The sequence below is a fragment of the Nothoprocta perdicaria genome, unplaced genomic scaffold (genome assembly GCF_003342845.1).
Source record: "Nothoprocta perdicaria isolate Ctin4 unplaced genomic scaffold, notPer1 scaffold_57, whole genome shotgun sequence".
In the NCBI taxonomy this organism is placed as follows: domain Eukaryota; kingdom Metazoa; phylum Chordata; class Aves; order Tinamiformes; family Tinamidae; genus Nothoprocta; species Nothoprocta perdicaria.
In genome coordinates this window covers 3505267-3524941 of record NW_020455832.1, presented here as the reverse complement: position 1 = coordinate 3524941, position 19675 = coordinate 3505267, and the positions used below count along the sequence as shown (strand labels likewise).

The 19675-nt window shown below is 35.9% G+C and overlaps 1 protein-coding gene across 1 annotated transcript in view; it reads right to left on the bottom strand.

Moving 5' to 3' along the window:
• ARMC4 (armadillo repeat containing 4) overlaps nt 1-17740 on the bottom strand; it is a 75775-nt gene extending 58035 nt beyond the window's left edge. The window contains exons 1-9 of the mRNA XM_026048804.1: nt 17517-17740; nt 16421-16578; nt 14821-15016; nt 14158-14264; nt 13554-13690; nt 12400-12516; nt 9545-9765; nt 8448-8555; nt 8077-8221 (exon numbers count right to left, since the gene is read on the bottom strand). Coding sequence (XP_025904589.1) covers nt 8077-8221; nt 8448-8555; nt 9545-9765; nt 12400-12516; nt 13554-13690; nt 14158-14264; nt 14821-15016; nt 16421-16578; nt 17517-17740 — 1413 coding nt within the window. The remainder of the gene's footprint in view (nt 1-8076; nt 8222-8447; nt 8556-9544; nt 9766-12399; nt 12517-13553; nt 13691-14157; nt 14265-14820; nt 15017-16420; nt 16579-17516) is intronic.
• Between the last annotated feature and the right edge of the window lie 1935 nt (nt 17741-19675).

Below are 19675 nucleotides of genomic sequence, written 5' to 3'. Positions count from 1 at the left end.
TAATTTTGGATAAGGCCTCCAAGGAAAAAATTAAAATAAGGGRAAAAAAAAAAAGAGCCCTCAATCACCAAATTTACAAATACTTAAAGAATAGCCATATTAATACACTTTTAAGAGGCTACTTTACAGTACACTGCCCAAAGATTTCAAATACACAAGGCTTGTAAATCCAAGTCCTCTACCTAAATTCACATGTCCATAGCCATCCTACATTCCTGCTATATGAGATCAGGTCAATGAAGTTAAGATCCATCTAACTCTTCATTAGATGCTTTAGCAGGATGCACAGCTCAGACATTGATTGACACTACATTGATTACAGTCAGAGCTGGGTGGGAAGAATCCCACCCTAAATACCTGACTTTTGGCACCTGAAGAAGAAAGGTACAGCCCTCATCCTACCTCTGGTCACTTTGTCTGATGAAAAAAGTATGAATATATATTATTTTTTTTAACAAAGAACACAAAGAAATTATTGGGAAATCAAGACTGAATGAGAAAAACAAAGGGGATTAGGAGGAAGTTAAAAAAGCAGCCCACACAGAYAGTTGTGCTGTTCTTTCACTTAGTGTTGATACTTGTGAATCCTGACTGCAGGCTTGGAGATGTGGTATATGCTGCCTATAATACACATGTACTCGTGGCCTTTGGTGATAAAATGTCAGACCTGCCCATGCAATTTTGATTTTGCCTAGTGCTTGGCTCGAGAAGACTATAGAAGCCCTAATGTTATTACAGCTATTTTATTTTACTTTTATGGATCCAAGTCATTTGGGACACAGGTGGAACTGCATCTGTGGAGAAAATTTAATGAGGTTGAACTAGGAAGGACCTGTGCTTGTACAGACTACTGGAAAAACGAGCAAGCTGTTGGGCTTGCATAAGCACTGGGCAGCCAAAAAAGACAATATGATTTGAAACAAGCCAAAAAAGTTTTTGCAAGAAAAACTCATTGATACCATTAGTGTATGAAAATATATGAGAAAAAATGCTCTCTGGAAAAATAAAAAATAAAAAAATTAACAATGAGCTTAGTGTGTGCACAGGAAAAACAGAGATGTAGATGAGGACATGGATGAAGCATCTCTGTCAGGCATGCTTTTGAAGCAACAGTGTATGCAGTGAGCTGTGGCTTGTGATCAAATTGAGCCCACATCCAATATGAAACCCTTAAAACCAAAGAAAATGCCTTTGATATTTTGCCTTGGTAGCTTTCAGAAACAATCATGTTCTAATTCTGCAGCAAAATCACCAATTCTATTTCAGGAAAATAAAGCTGAAAGTCACATTAAGACAGATGTGCCAATTACAATTATTTGAAGCATGTATGTTGGAAATGTGGTAGTTAMGATGTCAGAACAATATCCTATGTTTTAATGCAAAATAATTACTTTTAAATATATTACAAACCCACAGAAAAGGATAAACTTCATTTATTCTACCGTCTCTTCCTAGGTCCTTCTATTTTGATATATCATCTTTTTCTCATTTTTGAATTGTACCTTTCTGCTTTTTTTTACTTCACTTCTACGTTGCCCTTCATCTCATCACCTWTGAAACAATTATGACTGTGTGACCCTTGGAACATTTAGTAAACCTCTGCTGAACAAAAATTCATTAGAATTAGTGCTAATGGTCAAAAATCAACTGGCAGCTATTTGCTTCATGTCTCTTGTGATGAGGAAGGATTGTTTGCACAGTATTTTGAGGAGAGAGCTATGCAAGTGCAAGTTGCCAATTATAATAATAATTTGAGAGTTCATCATTTGCCAGCATGTCCAACCCAGTAAATTTATCACAGAATAATTTCTTTTTCATGATCAGCACTGGCTAGGTTGTTAAAAATACACATCTTGACTACAATAAAATATAGTTTTTCCATATTTTTAGCCCACCCTTCCGTTTGTCAGCAATCTCATTCTTTATAGGAATTTTAGAAAGTCTTGCATAATATTAGAAGATGGTAAAAAATACTTCTGCAAACAGTGGAGGAGAGGACGATATAAAGAGRTTATCTGCCAAGGCTGCCAGGTTAAACAAACATGTGCCTAGAAATACTAGCAGGTGGCACATGATTACGTTTCATATATTTGTTATTTTCGGAAAAATAATAGCCTACAACATAGCCAACTACAGCAAAATTCATTTTTTCATCTTGATCTTCCAGTTGAACTTCCTCCTTCATATTCTCCCAACATATACTTTCATAGGGGAACAGGAAAGGTTTATTGTTAGACATTATACTAATTAAAGGTCAGCCAAATTGTCTGCAAGGCTGGTCAGCCTTGAAAAAAAATGCACGCTACACTGGCAGAATTATTTTGTATACCAAATTTTACTAAATTCCCCTATTTTGTATTTACCAGCTATTCCTCTAAACTATTATCACCAAGTCTTGTTGATGTGATATTACAAAAAAAAAAAAAATTCAGTTAATTGTTTTCTGCTGACTGGAAAAAATAGTATTATGAACGATGTATCTCCTGTACAGAGGAGATATTTATGCTACTCTGACTAGATTTTAGAGTTTAGCTATATTACACATAGTGTTTTGCACACTCTATATTTGGTTATATATTGATGGATATATAGATGAATATATGGCTATATATCTATCTATATACATCTAATTTGGTTATATATATATGCAAATCCACACCTTCCATATTCTATCCACCAGTAGGTCTTCCTGGGAAAATGGAAGCCCAGTAAAGGGCTACAGATCTCTTCACAATTTGGATTTTCAGTTCACTGTGCAGTTTGTTTTTAGGAACATGCTGAAACACCCAAGGGTTTAGATGTGTCTTTGACTAGCTCAAGGCTTCTAAACACTACTACAATATGTAAAATATGTAAACAAGCAGTTTGTACTTCAATGGGTACACAGTAACACTAACACCATTTGTCCTGTCTTACAAAAATTGAAGTATCTTTTTACATGATTTTGCTTTAATTTCATTAGTATTTAAAAATTCATTTTATTCCTTAGGCTAATATTATCATGTCTCTTTTGAAGGTCTGTATTTTAAAATAAAGAAGATTAGTTTTCTGCTAATCCTGAAATACAAATGATATCTTAATCTGTACACAGTCTATGAAGCTAACTTAAAATTTTATGAGTATTACTGTAACCTCAATAATAATAAACATTTCCATCACCATTATAACTTTTTTAAAAAACTATATTTTTACATTATGCAGTTAAAAAAATACTCAGTTTGCCTTCTCATTCACAAAATTCTTGAAAAAAATCTGCAAGTCCCATCATTGTCTTCCCCAGTGCCACAAAATTTATAGATGGTTCATACACAAGAGTGCCATTTAGAGCACCTGCTAAACTGTGGGGTGCTGGCAATGCTACGTAACACTCTTTAGCTAATCTCGCATTTGCACAACAAGTAAAAATCTATTTGAAGAAACATCTATTTGTTTTCTACAGAAAAAATTCCATGAGGAAATTTCCGGTATCCAAAATGTTAGACCTCAGATATGATARCCCTCATCTTAGACATAAACAGTGACTGATTTGACACCAATAAATACCAAGGTAGCGTGCCAGCTGTTTCCTGCCAGTTGCTCCTTCCTCTCCAAGTACAGAAACATCATTTCTTAAATCCTTTACATAGGTTGCAGAGAAACTCTCCCCCACCAAGACTAACATTTAAGATTGTGGCATTTGGATGTTGTGGCATGCACTTCTTTTTTGTAATAATCTGAACCTTGCTTACCCCCCCAGTCTCATCTTCCATACATACACACATTTCCTGCACACTGTTTTGCCTCAAGCCTCTGAATTTCAGCCTCTAGATATCTGGGGAATACAGGTGAACCTCCCCTCTCAAATCCTGCACTGCAGCTCCTGGCAGAGCCCCACAGCRTCTTCTCTTCCTTAAGAATCCTGATACCCTCCAGGTAAAAAGAGGGAACCTATTCCTTCCTACAGGGCAGCCTGCAGCTGTCTCTCCAGCTCCAGCACCCGGCTCAAGGGTGGAAACAGCTGGGCAGAGTCACCAGGTTTGCTCAACACCTGAGGTCTTGCAGTAGAAAAGAAACACAATTCTGTTGGAATGAAAGGTTATTTTAAAGAGTTGCCAAATTCATGACTATCTTACAGGAGGTGCCAGACTTGACTGGTTTTGCTAATATACTCCTGGAATGTAGCCAAAAGTACAACAAGTTCCCAGGTGAGGAACTGAAGGAGGAATACTGTAACTAACACAGGCCCTTGCAGGGGGACCGCTCTGGCATAGGGCAATACATAAATCACCCCAGTACAGGGAACCAAAACCGAGCAGCATGAGGGCTTAAAGGATTAAAGACTTACCCTGGAGATTGGAGTTATTCCTGGTGCAGTCACTAGCCCCAATTCACCTCATAACATCTTAAAACTGGCAATAATCAGTGCTCAGAAGAAGGTAGCACAAGCAGGGTGCTCAGCTCCAATCATTTTCCCCCCCTTTTAGGTTTCGATTCTCTGTGACCAGCCTCAGAACCCCAGGTCTTTAGGCAAGCTTTACTTTCTGCCGCCTAAAGGAACTCTGTGGGACTTGCTGCCTAGTGCAGAAGATAAATAAAATTCCTCACCTGCTGTGAAGCACTGGGTCCTGACAGGCCCTTGTCCCTGACAGATATCCATGCTGCTAYGAGAAATGCAGGAGCGGGTGGGCATATTCACCTGCCCAGGTGTACCAGTTTGCTGGTCTCCTGCAGCCCAGGTCGCCTGACTACCCACACTGCAGGCAATATAGCTTGTTTCACTGCAATAATCTTGTTCATTTTAGTAGCTGGCAAACTCATCTTGCCACCCTTTAGCTTCACCTGAAACCAGTTTAACTAACAATGCTGGAGAAACTCAGCTGACACTGGAAACTGCTTCCTGGGACTTGCTGGAATATCAGTGCGACCACCCCTGCCTACAGGCAAGGTATGACTATTATAGGAAAGAACTGGAGAGAAAGTCTTGTGGAAGGCCCTATCTGGCCACAGCCAAGCAGTGATCGTTTCTGTCCATCACAACTCTTCAGTGCAGAGGATTCTGTGCTGCTACCTGATGCTCCCCTCTTCTAGAAAAAGAAGACACTTATGAGAGATGTTCCTCCCACCCGACTCCTATTTTTTTCCCCACCCTGTTCCTCATTTTTCATGTGCAAAGTGCCCTCCTTCTCCCAGAAACCTAATATTTAAGAGGCACTATATTAATAAACACTATGAAATCTGAAACGGGCTCTCCTGAGCGGGTCTCACTGTTATAAACATCAGGAAACCACTTCCTCTTCTTTACATCTACTCCAGCCCCCGAAGATGCCTCCCACACCTACCCCACTATCGCTGGTGTCTGCTCTCTGACCACTCCTCAGCCTATGGGGAGACCTGGCAAGAGCAACGCGCTCCATCTGCCCTGCCAGAGGCCTGGGAAGTTTGAAGGTGGGATGAGGAGCCAGACCACAGAGGCAGCTGCTTCCCAGTGGAGCAATTCCAACATGGCTGCTGCTTCCCAGGAAGGAGGGGAAATGGAGCAGGGCAAACAGTCAGAAGGGAATTTCCCTGTGCACTCAATTTGCTTCAGAAATGTATGAAGAGATGCACAAATACGCCGTCTGCAGGCACAATTCACAGGACCTGGCAAGTTTGCTTCATGTAAGGAACAACTGTCTCCCAAATTACAGTGACAGGCTAACGGTGATATAAAACATCGGTGTCCTTCAGGCTTTATGGACGTGCTGTGCTTGCAGGTTGATCTTTTATACTGTCTTACTGAACTGTGGATTGCATTTACTTGATCAGGCATTCAAAAATATTTGCACCTACAAAATATTCTAGTTTCTAACTTTGTATCTGAAACAGCTATTAAGGCATTTGCACATTTTTAAGATGTGCATACAATCTATTAAAGCTTGGAAGACACTCAAGTCCCCCCCAAAATTGTGCTTCTATATAAATACATTTGTAGATACTTAAATATCTGAGTTGTACATGTATTTTCTCTTACGCTGCACGTGTCATGAACACTTGCCTACATGAACAACAAGAATGCCAAAAAATCTGCTAAGTCTGGCCAGAACTGCAGTATTTATACTTGAATTAAAATTAATTCCATGTGCAAGTTAAAGTAGCACTCCATCAATAAAGCATTTCAACCACTGTCTGTGGTATGGCACTGAGGCATCTCTTTTCAGCTTTATCTGACACTAGGGATTTCTTGCTTTACGTAGCTAAGAATCACTAGTGAAGTATTCTGTCTTTACGTCCTTCTTTGTTCACTTATATCTAATTTAGAAAACTATAGAAAGACCCTGTGTACATGCATACATAGACTTGCATTTGAATTTTCATAACAAACTACACTTGACATGATTGATTTTTGTATTATAAACACTTCATTTCAGGTACTCACAATTTGATCAATTTTTCTCATTCTAATTCTAAGCCCTTAAGTCATTTTGACATCCTGCTTTTTGACAGCTTTAACAAAGTATATTAATTTCTAAAATAGAGAAGCATTGAAAATGTATTTTCCATTTGCCATTTGCACACTTTATTCTAAACGGTCTCCTGTAATTTTAGACATCTTTCCATGCATGTTCATTACTAAAATCTAAACATAACCTTATTAMGGATCTATGTAAGAAATGACCTGAAAATTACATAATTAGGACTGAAGAGCCTTATCTGTAGAAAGGTTGGTCCATATATGGGGCATTGAATGATTTCTGAGGGTTCATCAATACTAAGGAATTCCAAGTAGTCTTTCTAGGAGAACCTCAGGTCTTTACTAAAAAGCTCAACTCTGAGGAAAGTGAAGGAGGAGGAGGACCACAAACGAGTCAGGCCATGAGCAGACTGAAAGTTTTGAAAACAACATTTTGGCCTGTAATTCCATGCAAATAGAAACACGTGTATCATGCAAAGTGTGCAAGTAAGGTACTTAGCACTACAGCAACAGCCGAGCAAGTAAGATGCTGAATATTACAACAGATTAAAATTGCAAAGGGRTCTTTTAGCACAGCATTAATAACATGAATAAAAATCTTCAACATAAAATGTCAAGGCATAATGAACCATAGAGAGATCCATATTATGCATGCATTTATATTTCTCTTTGGCTACAACCACTGCCATAGGTCTCACATATGCTCAGAAACAGCACTGAGTGGATTAAAAACTGTTTAACGGAGAGAAGGAGTTATTCCATGACAACGGTCAAAGGACAGGAAGGAGCCAAAACTTTGCTTACACCTCACTAGTATTCCTGCTATATCTAATGCCAGCGCAGTCATTGTATTTGTGGGATGTATATACTGCGTACTAAAATAATAATAATAATAATAATAATAATAATAATAATAATAATAATAATAATAATAATAATAATAATAATAATAATAATGTGCTTTACTTAAATTCCAATACAAACTTGTAAAGGAATTTCCCCTGAGTGAAAAACATAATGAGTTTTAAAGTTTTCCAGTTTAGAGTCTTTTTTTTTTTTCCAAGTATGTCAGACATACAGAATTACAAACATCTATATTTGTATGGTCCAAGAGATTTTCAACAAGTCTGTGTAAAAAACTTCTTTTGTTGTTTTAGAGGCTGCCTATTTATCATACATTTTCTTGTCCACTAACAGCATCTATCCAGACAMAAGACCACGTTAGAATTATTTCAGTCATGCATTAATCATAGCTGATGAAAGACTTTAGGCAAGTATTCAGTTTTAACAAAAACTCTTGAAAGTTTTTATCCACATAAAGAAATATCTTGGAAAAATTTCACCCAAAAAGTAAAACAGAAACCTAATAATCAATAAAAACATTATACCTTTTTAAGTTTTAAATAACACTGAACACATGGCTTAATCTAAAGATCTCTGTAAGCCAAAAATAGCAGATAAAAAATACAAGGAGAAAAGAGTGGGTGATAGGAAAGTCCACAGTTCCAGGGTTGAACATATTACATTAGCAAGGCTATCGTAAAATATATTGAAGGGTAGAAGGCGTGAGGGGTTTTTTTGCTGTCCTGGAATTTAGAGGGGSAAGAGAGGCAATTTTATAACATTTATCAAAGCACCCGTTTTACCTTTAAATACTTCACAAGTTTCTGAATTTGCCAATATTCTGATGGTAAATCAATGTTTCCTTCCTGGTGACGTTCAGGCTGCTCTTCGTCTTCCTCAGTCTCTGAGGAACTTTCACTGACTTCTTCATCCTTTTCAGAGGTTTTACTAAAAGCAAATGAAGAGCATCACTCCCTTTATCAGATATAAGCCAATATGAACAAGTACATGTAAAAGTAGTATGACATCGTCTCCTCATAACAACATTAAAAAAATCCTAGTAAACAACATTAGAATAATACTAGTAATTATCAGTACCAAATATTAGGTATGGCAACAATTATTTTATGTATTGATAATAAATGAATTGAATCAAAATTAAAAAAAGGCATACCATTTTGAAGCAGCTTCAGGAGAAATGCTGGTGGTTTTCTTTTTGATTTTTTTAGATGCAGAGCTTCTCCTCCTTCCGTGTTCAGTGTCTTTTTTTGTAACTTTGTCACTAAAATATTTGCTAAAAAAAGTTATTCTATACCTATATTTATATACAGGCAAAACACTATGGTTGCTCATTATGTAAGAGCTTATGAACCAACAGTGAAATTAATTAAAAAGAAAGTGTACTGTATCTTAAGTATCTATTTTTGCTATACTAAAATTTGTGGACTATTATAAATATATATTTTCATCTTGCTGTATTTAAATTCCAAGAGGATTCCTAGTCAGAGCTGGGCACAATCTCCAGTGACATCTCCGTGCTGATTTAGAACGTTTTGAAAATGAAACATCCTTCTGAGCCTGGACTAGTCATACTAYCCCAACCACAAGAGTAAAAGAGAAGAATACTCATTATTTGTGTGTAACATTATGATTAGACCCAATTCTACTACTTCTGGGCTCTAACAGAGTCCTGGAAGAAAAAAGGGTCTTGTCCTTGAACATTATATTTTTGTATCTGATTCTAGGTTCCTTCCAAAAGCTCTTAAAATGTCTCTTGCAACATCCCCAAATGCTCGAAATGTTGAGATAGTCTCATTACTGAAAACTGTTTCAAGTTAAGCAGAATTGGAAAGGTGGCTCAAAGGACTTTGAAACACTAAAAATTGATACTCTGAATGTTACCCTACTTTTCCATACTGGATCTGTTGCCTTCCTCATAAAATGTTGTGTTGTTTAGATAAGATTGTCTATTCTTTGTTGCTTATATTACTTATATAAGCACTTATATTAATAATGTGACAATATGAGTCTCCTTGAAGATCAGGTACTGCAGACTGTAAGATATAATCCTGCTTTCTTTTGCTGCTGAAATGACCAAAAATAGCAAAAATTGTTGCAAGACAGAAGACAACAATGAGAGATTAATTTGCTAGTCAATATTCTTTAAAATCTGAATAGAGTAGACTTTGTTTTATTGTTGTTAGGATAATAATTAACCTATAACATGCTTACCAGTCTAATACGAGTTAGAGAAATTGTGAAGACAACTACCTGTAGGTAGCACATCGCACAATATTCTTCCACTTCAGAGATGGTTCTAGTTTTTTGCTGTCAGCGGACTTGCTTTTTGCGGAAGAACTTTTTGTCTTCTCATATATAGTTTTTTCTGTATAATCATAAGGTTTCTGGGATTGGCCAGAGTCCTCAGCATCAACTGCTTCCATATGCTGATAATACTTCTCAGACGCAGTTTCTTTAAAAAAGTTATATTCCTAATAAAAGAGATATGATTTATCAATCACAGTACTGTATGAGTACTACACATCAAAATAACAAGCTATAGAAAAATGTCCAGGATGTAGCCCTTAAAAATTGTGTGTATTAGATATAGATTTTAGGTATAAAATCAGATTGCCTTTAAAAAGAATAAAACATTCAGATTAATCTGAAAATTCCTATGGTGAAAAATAGCTGTTGCCATATGCAAAYTAAAATGTTTTAGAAATAAAAGAACAAGATAAATTTAGAACTTTCTGAACAAACTGGAATATTAGCCGTTGTTCAATTTCTAATAAATAGAATGATTTGTGTCATAATCAATTTCATAAAAACTAATTCCAAAYATGTTTTAAGATTTAGTACTGGAAACTTCTTCTGCTTTCACTGGACCAAATACATAAAAGATATTTCCCTRCACAAAGGATTTACATTTTTATATGAAAATCCAACAGAAATTTATGAACATAAAATTGAAAACATTGCATGATAAACTGTTATACTTTATTTCCAAATAGTTGAATTTAATATAGTTTAATATTAATAAAAACACATTCCATTTCTGTGTTTTCATCTTCTATCTCTCTATAGAAGACATTGATGACCCACTTGTGTACAAGAATGGATTTGAGCAGCACCTCCCAAACCTTCCACTTTCCTCTCTTTTACCATGGCCAACCAAAAATATCCAGAAGGCAACAGCCTCTTGCCAACTCTATTTTCCAACAGAATATATTCATTTTTTTTACAGGAAAGATATCTTATGATCATTACTTCTGCTTATTATTGTGGCTGTCACTACCAGGTAGGAGAAGACATTCCCTTACATTTCAGATTCAAGGCAGCTTTAAGGAGACTGTCTGTTTTTGATTAGTCTGTGATGAGAATCAGCTGTTCCATGCTTGTTGATCCAATCATTTCATCATGAACTCATATTAATTTTCTAAATCTAAAAATGTAGTCTAGACAACACAATTTAATACATGCTAAACCAGTCACATTACTGGGGAACTGGTGCTGTAGCTTGATCAGCTTAGCACATGTTGAAGCGTATGTGTCCCCTACAGCTACTCCGCAGCGATGCAGCAATTCTAAATTAGCTTAAACAAGGTCAATATGATATTGTAAAAATTAACTGGTTATATACATAACATATATATGCAGTTACGCAGATATACACTAATAAGCTCTTCCTAAATTAAAAATATCTCTAGCCATAATTTGTTTCATGTAGGAAAACTTGGATAGATGGTTAAAAAAAACAAGTTAACATTTCTGGAACTTCTGAATTAGATGTGATTTATCACACTGCAGAGATGATGGGAATATTCATTTATTCAGGCAAAAGCAAAGGTAAATTCCTTTGCATACATAAACATAAAAACTACATCAGCAGCAGTTACTGTCTTGTTACATTCTCTGTTATCTCACCTCTTCCGAGCTCCTGAATGGAAGTGTTTGTCCTTTAAATACAAATGCACTAAGGCTCTATAGTATAAATTTGTTTACATTCTATAGTCAGAATGTAAAATGTACTAAAGAAGCTCTTAAACATGTCAATATGATATTCCTAATCCACTAGGAAAATATAATTTAAGGTCTTCAGTATAAACTTATTTGAAGTCAGAGATTACAGAACAAGTAGTTCATATGGCAGTTACGGATAAATTCCATTTATTTATTTTTAAGTATAAACCTTTCTTTAATAGAAGAGCATAACAACAACCAAGGCATCTGCTTTATTTAATATTGCACTAACTTTTAGAACTGCAAAATTATTTTAATGTACATATCTTTCCTATCTATCTAATATGCATACTTTACCTTTCACAATCATTAAATGAAGTAAAACCAAAACACATTTAAACAGTAAGTATGGCTAAAAGCTATCATACAATGTTGTATTTGTGAAATATAAACAATATGTCGATAGACTTTAAATAAATATTGGGTATGGGATAAGCAAAACACAGTTTAAAACATACTACATTATTTTCAAACAGAACAACCTACAAGTTTAGCTACTGTATTTATGTGTGCAGCTTGAAATGCTTTGTTCTTTCAGAATCAACAAGCATCTATATCCCCAAAAAAGTAAATATCAACCCTGTTTCCCAGAAAAACAGACAAAAAGCAAAGGAAATTTTCTATTAATTATTTCCTCTTTGCAATAATTAATGTTGCATATAAATAATTACAATTTAAACTTTTGACAGTCTATAATGAATATTACCACCAAGTTTCAAACCTGTTATAGTCACCTTTTATAAATCTGAAGAAAGAATTTTTAACATGAATGACAAAACAACTTTCATGACACTACAAAATGTTGTTGCAACAGACACATGCTCCTTCTGTAGATACTGTAGAGTTCTAAATAAAAGCCAAAGACACCTGCATTTTACCTTGACTGAAGCCTGAGAAAGATATTTTAAGTTTCTCTAACTTCTTTATTTAATCACAAATTCAATTTTGATGAGAGTATAAGTAGTCAACCATGTTCTACTACTCTTTTATACTAAAATAATTCTAACATTTCTCAAATACCTTATATAATGTAATTCTTACTGAACTATAATGTACATTGCTTCAAAGAAGAATACATCTATCCAGTATCAGTAAATACATACCTGTTTGGACATATTTTCTACAAATTTAGGTGACTTTTCCCTTAAGAATGTGACAATATCTTTATATATGTCACTTTTTCTTTCATAGTCAATATCATCTTTCTCCTTCAGCTTACCCTTAAAAAAAAAAGAATAAATTTAAAATTATTTAATAGCATTGCCTTATGCAGGACATTTAATCTGCTAAGAAGCACAGGTGTCATAATGAAATTAATTATACACAGAAGCCTCATGCCCAGCACCAGATTCCATCAAACTTCAATATTGTTTGGTGGAAATGCACGGGTCGCTTCCATAGGTCCCATTGGCTAATCAAGGCCTTATAGACAGGCCTGTAAGTAATTACTACCAGTTAAAGTGCATTGTATCATGGGTTGTTCTGCTGAGAGGTATTCAGGGTTGACAGCAAATAGCCAGCTAAATATGAGCTTCTAGAGCAGTGTGGTGAGTGTCCAAAAAGGATCAGAAAATAATGTGGCTGGACTAAGCCTAGGTTTAATGGTTCATCCATTAAAAAAATCCTAAGTCAAAATTTCTCTGGATTTTTTTAACTCCTAGGAAGAACGATCTGTAGAATAACACTTCAAGGGAACCTGTCCCTCTTGAAGTAGGTTTAAGAGCTTTAATCACTACTTAAATGTATTGGGAGATTATTACACCTAAATAAAGTCTTATCTGTAAAGAAAGAGATAACCAAAATAAAAAGCAGAAGGAGATAAACAATATCTAAAAAGCATTTAATGAGAGGAGAAATAATTTCTTATTAATAAGACAAAAGAAAGCTGTATTTGTCACAGACAATAATATTATACCTCAGATCAGGAGTAATGAGGAACTACTGAGGTACCTAATCCTACAGTGCCTTCTCTATAGGAATAGTGTTAAGGACTCTTAGGGAACCCACAAAGACTAAATGAAGGCTCCTAGTAAAATGTGCAGGATGCAGCCCCTGTATAACCCTTAAAGAGCAAGCACTCAAAAATATGCATTAAAAATGGTATACATTTATTACTGTGTATTTTTCTTCAGTACCAATAAACCAACTCTCCAGCTCTAACAGGTTCAATACCACCCTAAGCCCCAAACCTGCTGGAGTTTTGATTTTAATATATAAAAGTGTTTGTTGCTTCAAGGTGTCCTTTCTTATTACTTACTCCATTTAAATACACTCCTGCTGTGCTGCAGGTGACACACAAAGGATCAGTGTCATGCGGTTTGATGATTAAATAACAAATTTCTCCGTGCATTTGTCTCCAGGGAGGAGCTCGGCATCCATTAGAGAACGTGTAATCTGTAACCAATTAGCAGGAGTGTTTCTATCAGATTTAAATATGCATTTTTTAATAGTTATGACTGATGTTAATATAACATGTGTATAAATCAAGGTCTCAAACCAGTATCTTACTCTTGAGAATTTATCCTCGGTTTGGAATTAATCATGTGAAATGCTGAGAACTGTTGGCTGATCCAACAAAGGACTGTAACACATGCTCAGCACTTTTGAGGGTCAAGGACACAGTTTACTTCCAGTGAAGTCAGTCATATGATTAGGGATTATTTCTATAAATAAAGCCTGAAGAATAACATTTCATATCTGAAGAAAATTTTTATTCTACTTTATAAATTTAAAGTAAAAATAAACAGCTTAAATTGATTAGGAAATTTATTTTAGCAAATTCACGCGGAAGTCACGAGTATATATAAATGTGACATATGATAAAACATAGGCACAACAAAAGGAAAGTATTAAATTTGAACCTGATGTATATTCCAGTGATTCCAGTACTGTATCTTCTCCTTTTCCAGAGAAATGCTTGAGAAGATTCACCTCATTATTTACAGCACTTGGATTTAGTCTTACCTCTCTGTAATTAACAGAAAATGGTCTAAAATCTATTCATCAAAAACATGCACTTAGAGAAATCAAAATAGAAAATAATAGGATTTTTTTCTTGCAAAACGAGTCAACAAAAATCTAGAAATAGAACAAATTCTTTTTTTTCATTTTATGTGTTTTATCAAATATTAGTTATGCTAATACAAAATTTTCTTAACTACAGAACAAACTGAATGGAATACTTCATATGCCTCAATGAAGAAACAAACATCTCCCGGAAAATATTTTTTCTGTTAATGTGTTATTTTATGATTTATTCAATTTGCTACTGAAATGTAAAACATGCAAAACCAAACCCAAACATGCTCATGGACACACACACACACACACACACGTATGTACAGCCAAAGCAAGGTGTCTGGAATTTTTTTTTCATTAATTTAATGAATAGAGAAAGTTGTTTCAGTTACTTTAACTTTTTATCACTCTGAAAGCACATATTATGGGTTGAATCAAATCTAATTTAATTTTTAAAATCTATTTTTTTAATGACATGCCTAGCTTTCCATTTTGAATGTACTTACTGTGAAATGTGTTTTAAAGAACTGTTAAGTAGTTGCATATCCAGCTGACTTAGAAGTATAAAGATTTTCATTTTAATCTCTGTTTCAGGGTCATCATCTTTTTTCACTTTGTCAAGCAAATGCAACATGGACATATCTTCTCCTTCAATGGTCCCATATCCAGGGCCAAGGATATTCACTATAGGATCTCTATTAGCTACAGAACAAAATAAATAGCAACAACATAATGTGAAAATTCATTACAAGATTAACATTTTTCTTATTTTAACTGCCAAATAATTTCAACACTGTTAATTTATAATAAGAACTTTAATAATGTGCATGAGTATTCATCAATCATTACTAAATACAAAGTAAATAAAAGTATGATGAAATTATTTCATGTCCCTGTGCAGTTTGAAATAGACTTGTGTAGAACTAATTTTTAAAAAGATTAAAATATTAAGACCCAAAAGCTTTTTGATAATAAATACATTTGCTTTTTACAACAAGGATTAGGAATCATTCCATCAAGAGGTGAATATTAAATACATTTTCCTTTACCAACACTGCTCTTCCCAGAAAATACCTGTGTCATCACCAAATCAGACAAGCAGTGGGTTTAACTCACTAAAACCAGATCAGTGTGCATATATGCTTTAGTGTTAAAGACATCTTAAAAGTTTTCTAGCAGCATTCCCAATATCCCGTAACTTCCTCAGCTGTAACTGCTGTCCCTTCTGATAAACAGGGACATAACTGCACATTGGTTGGTTTTATGTGTACATTTTGCCTGTTGCAAGAGAAGTCCTGTACATCTATGAATGTTTCCCTGTGATTACCCTGTTCCTATATTTTTTCTCTGCTATTTGTGGTTGATCTGTGCCAGTAACAGGGCACTAGACTAGACCGACCTTAAATTTGATGCAGTGTAAGCATTTATGTTTAACTATTGCTAATGTATTACCTTCTGTTAAGGTTACCAAATAACATTACCTGTGTCTTTCACCTTCAATGCAAACTGGATATCCTGGTTAGCCTATCGAAGTGTTATTATTGAAAAGCTAGGATTTGTGTATGACTCCAAAGTACTGATACACATATTCCAAAACCCTTTTATAGAAGGGCCTGGGAATGTTTGCTCTGGATCCAGCACAGGTAAGAATTTCTTCACTATACAAGGTTTTCTTTGGCTATTTTTAAGGAATCAACATTTTTAAAAGAGTATTTAATTACAAGTGTAGGAAAAACTGCTAACAATTTTCCATGAGACATCTTTTTTTTTTTCTGAAAAATATAAGCGTACTCTCTGTTGCAATAACTGAGGTACTACTCAGAATACAGGAATTTGCACATGAAATTGAAAAAATAACTTTAAAACTTAACTTTATTCCAGATTGCACCGTTACTGATTTCAATGTAAATAAGAGAAAAAAACAGAAATTTAATGAAATTTTGGGTCAGCACTTTCCTCCAGCTTCATGAATCAATGCTTTGTCATATATTTAAAATGAATGCATGCACCCATCTTTTCTTCATATTTGATAAATGCAAGTTAAAGGAGAAGCCATATTTTTAGAAAGAGAGAAAAGGAAAAAAAATAACAAAGGAAAAAAATGACCTTCAAGGCATGCTTGTGCTTCCTTTAACTTTTTGTCCATTGCAATATGTAGCAAATAGGACAGCTGGTCAAAACTGCGAACTTTGATAGTTGATCCTGTGAGGAGGAGCAATGGTTGYCCATCTTTGCTTTTGGCATCAGACTGAACAGTTGTTCCACTAGAAAAATGAGGAAAAAAAACTTTAATAAACAGCAAGTTTTAGGGAAGGATCCATCACTAAGAACTTTGTTCAAGTTGCACATGATAAAGCAGGTTTTTTTTAACTGCAGTGCAGATAATTTATGATGTAAACCCTTCAAATTCATGGCAAACCAGCATGGGTGATTCATTTTTCCTACCTTGGCAACACCTTTTAAGGGAATTTTTTCAGGCTGCATTACAGAGTATTACTACAGTGTTATTGAAACCAAGCTTGAATTTGTCTACTTGTCAAACAAAATTTGTTAACTTCCCCAGCAGCTTTATAATTCAGGGAAAAACAATTTTCACATCTACAAAATCTTAATATGCCACTGTTCAAAGAATTACAGAAATATATGGAGTTTCTGTAGCCTAAGTATTAAGCAGCAATGCAAAGACAGGTAAAGACAGACTGAAAAAGAAGCATAAGCCTTCGATTATYGGTATTTTTTCACTACTAATTTGAAAATACTAGAAGAAAACGTTAGCATATTTGGTAAGTACRACATAGCGACATAACCAAATTTTATGACTGAAACCATATTAATATATTACTACAGTCTGTTCCTAGAGAACCTACGGAGAGTTCTGTCCGCAGAGAAACTGTAATTCAAACGTGTGTTTGCAAATACACCTCGATCGCTGCAGTAAAGCACTTCTGTCCCATCAGAAGGAGCTGCCAGCACTCACAGAAGGGACATGAATCACTGCTAGCCACGTAAAACGTCTCCGGAGCAGCAGTGAAAGCYCATCCGCCGTGTTCCTGCAATAAATTTCTCATGAAACAGGTTTGTGCCACAACCAAGATGCGACAGCCTCAAACTCTGCAAGAAAGTTATTTGAAGTGAATTTTTTTCAGTGTAAAGCAGTTGTAAGCCCAGACTCRTGGGGCTTTCTCCGTGCCCCGCCACTTACTCGCCCTGGTAGCCGGCGCCGAAGGCTGCGCAGCCCAGCTGCGTCCTCCACTCCAGGGGCTCTCGGAAGACGAACGCCGCCTCCTGTGGGTGCCGGCTGCTGAAGCCCTCCACAAATCTAATGATTTCGTTCAAGAGGGACTCATTCAAGGGGGTGATCTCGAGGGTGCCGCGGCCRGCGCCGGCCGAGGTCCACTGGGCCGCCCTGGCCAGCGCCGCTCCCATGGCCACCCTGGCAGACCACACACACGACGCAGACATTAATAAAGTTACAGTTATTAAGAATGATTCTTCCAACRAGGATAAATCCCCGAGGGGGGCATTGAAGCCGGGTAGAGGGTGTCCCCCGTCCCCCAGCTCCCTCCTTCCCACCGCGGGGCCTCCAGCCCCTACCTGTGCCGGGTGCTCCGCTCACGTCGCCATGGGGCCCGGCCCGGCAGCTGCCGGTTACCAGGACACGGGTAAACACCGCTGGTGGCCATGGGGACACACAGGGACACGGCATGGACTGGGACAAGTGCCAAGGGGAGGTCRGTGCCTGCGACGGGTCCCCACAGCGGCTGCCTGGTCCCTGCTGAGCCCCGCTGAGGGTGCCCGCCAAGCAGAGGGGCCCTGTGGACACCATTTCAATGACCAATCTGTGGGTATATTTTCTTACACCAGCACTAGTCTTTTACATTATACTTGAGTATTTTGATTTCTTAACTTTTATACCCCGTTTCTGAATTAGAATATTTTCCCTAGGCTAAACAAGCTAAGTACCCTCTTCGATCTTCATCTCTCTTATCATCTTATTATTCCTTATTTGCCAGTGTTTCAGTCTGCACTTGATTTTCTTAGACAGATGTGACAGTAATTCTAATGAGACTGCACCAGTGCTCTTTATGATAGCGTTAATATTCTTCATTTCTTCTGCAAGTTCCTCAGCTACATGTCATAGGATATATCTAGGATTGTATGTGTTGTTCAGATCAGGTTGTGGACTCTGACTCCTTGCAATTCAATAATGCAACCAATTTTTTTTCCATTTTACTTTCCTGCAATGAGTTTGCAGCTTTCTATAGGCCTTAAACATAGTGTTGCAGCTTGACATGATAAATTTTGAGTTTCTTAAGTAAAAAAGATTTTTATCACACTATCTATGTTTTGATCCCTGTCTTCTACTCCCTTTCCAAAGTAGTTTTTGAACCCAATGGTAGCAAATCTGAACTGTATTTCACAGAGGGTTAGTGTCTTGGAAATAGTTAAGCTCCTACAAATTTTGTAAAATATGGAATATTTGAATAGAGGAGAAAGGACTTAATATTTGGTTAATGAGTTAAAGATTAGCAATATCCGGATGGTTATTTTCCCAAAAATRATAGTAAAGGAGAATCTGCTGTTGTTTTTAAGAAATGGTTTCCATAGGGGAATTGTGGTCTACAATCCAAGCCTGAATGTGATTTTTGTATTTATCAGTAAAGAAAACAATAAAATATTTCAGAATATGAATTCTATTACTAAACTGTTCTTTCCTCTAGTCATGGATGGTTATTTATTCCCRTCTTTTACTCACTCCTGTTCACTACTGCACAAGTCTTTTCAATATCTGAGTATACTCAGGAAGAAAAAAATCGGTATCAAGAAATAATCATGTGACTGTGATTATGTCATATTAGTATTTGTAGTAGCGTGTTAGAGGACTGTGATTTTTAAAGATGCCGTAAATGTTTTCATATGTTTTCTTTGGAGCATGAAAAAAGATGTGGTTTGGGTTACTGGGGCCTTAACATGGTGCCATATCCTTTCAAGGAAACTCAGTCTGTTTTCCTGAGTTTGTAATGTTTTCATGGAGAATAATTACATTCCAGGCTTTATTTATATATGTGTGTGTATATATATATACATATACAAAATATATTTATTTATATTTTTATAATTATTTATTTATTTGTTTTTATTTTTACATTATTTTTCCATATCCACAACCTCAAATCCATCTTCATGTAATGTTCTCTCAAGAAATAGCTTCCATGAAAACATATATATGACAGCAATGAAAGACAAGGCTTTGGAAAGGGATCTTCTGGAGTGCAGTTATTTGATTACGCAGAATCACAGAATATTTAAGGTTGGAAGGGACCTCTACAGATCATCTAGTCCAACCTTCCTGCTCAAGCA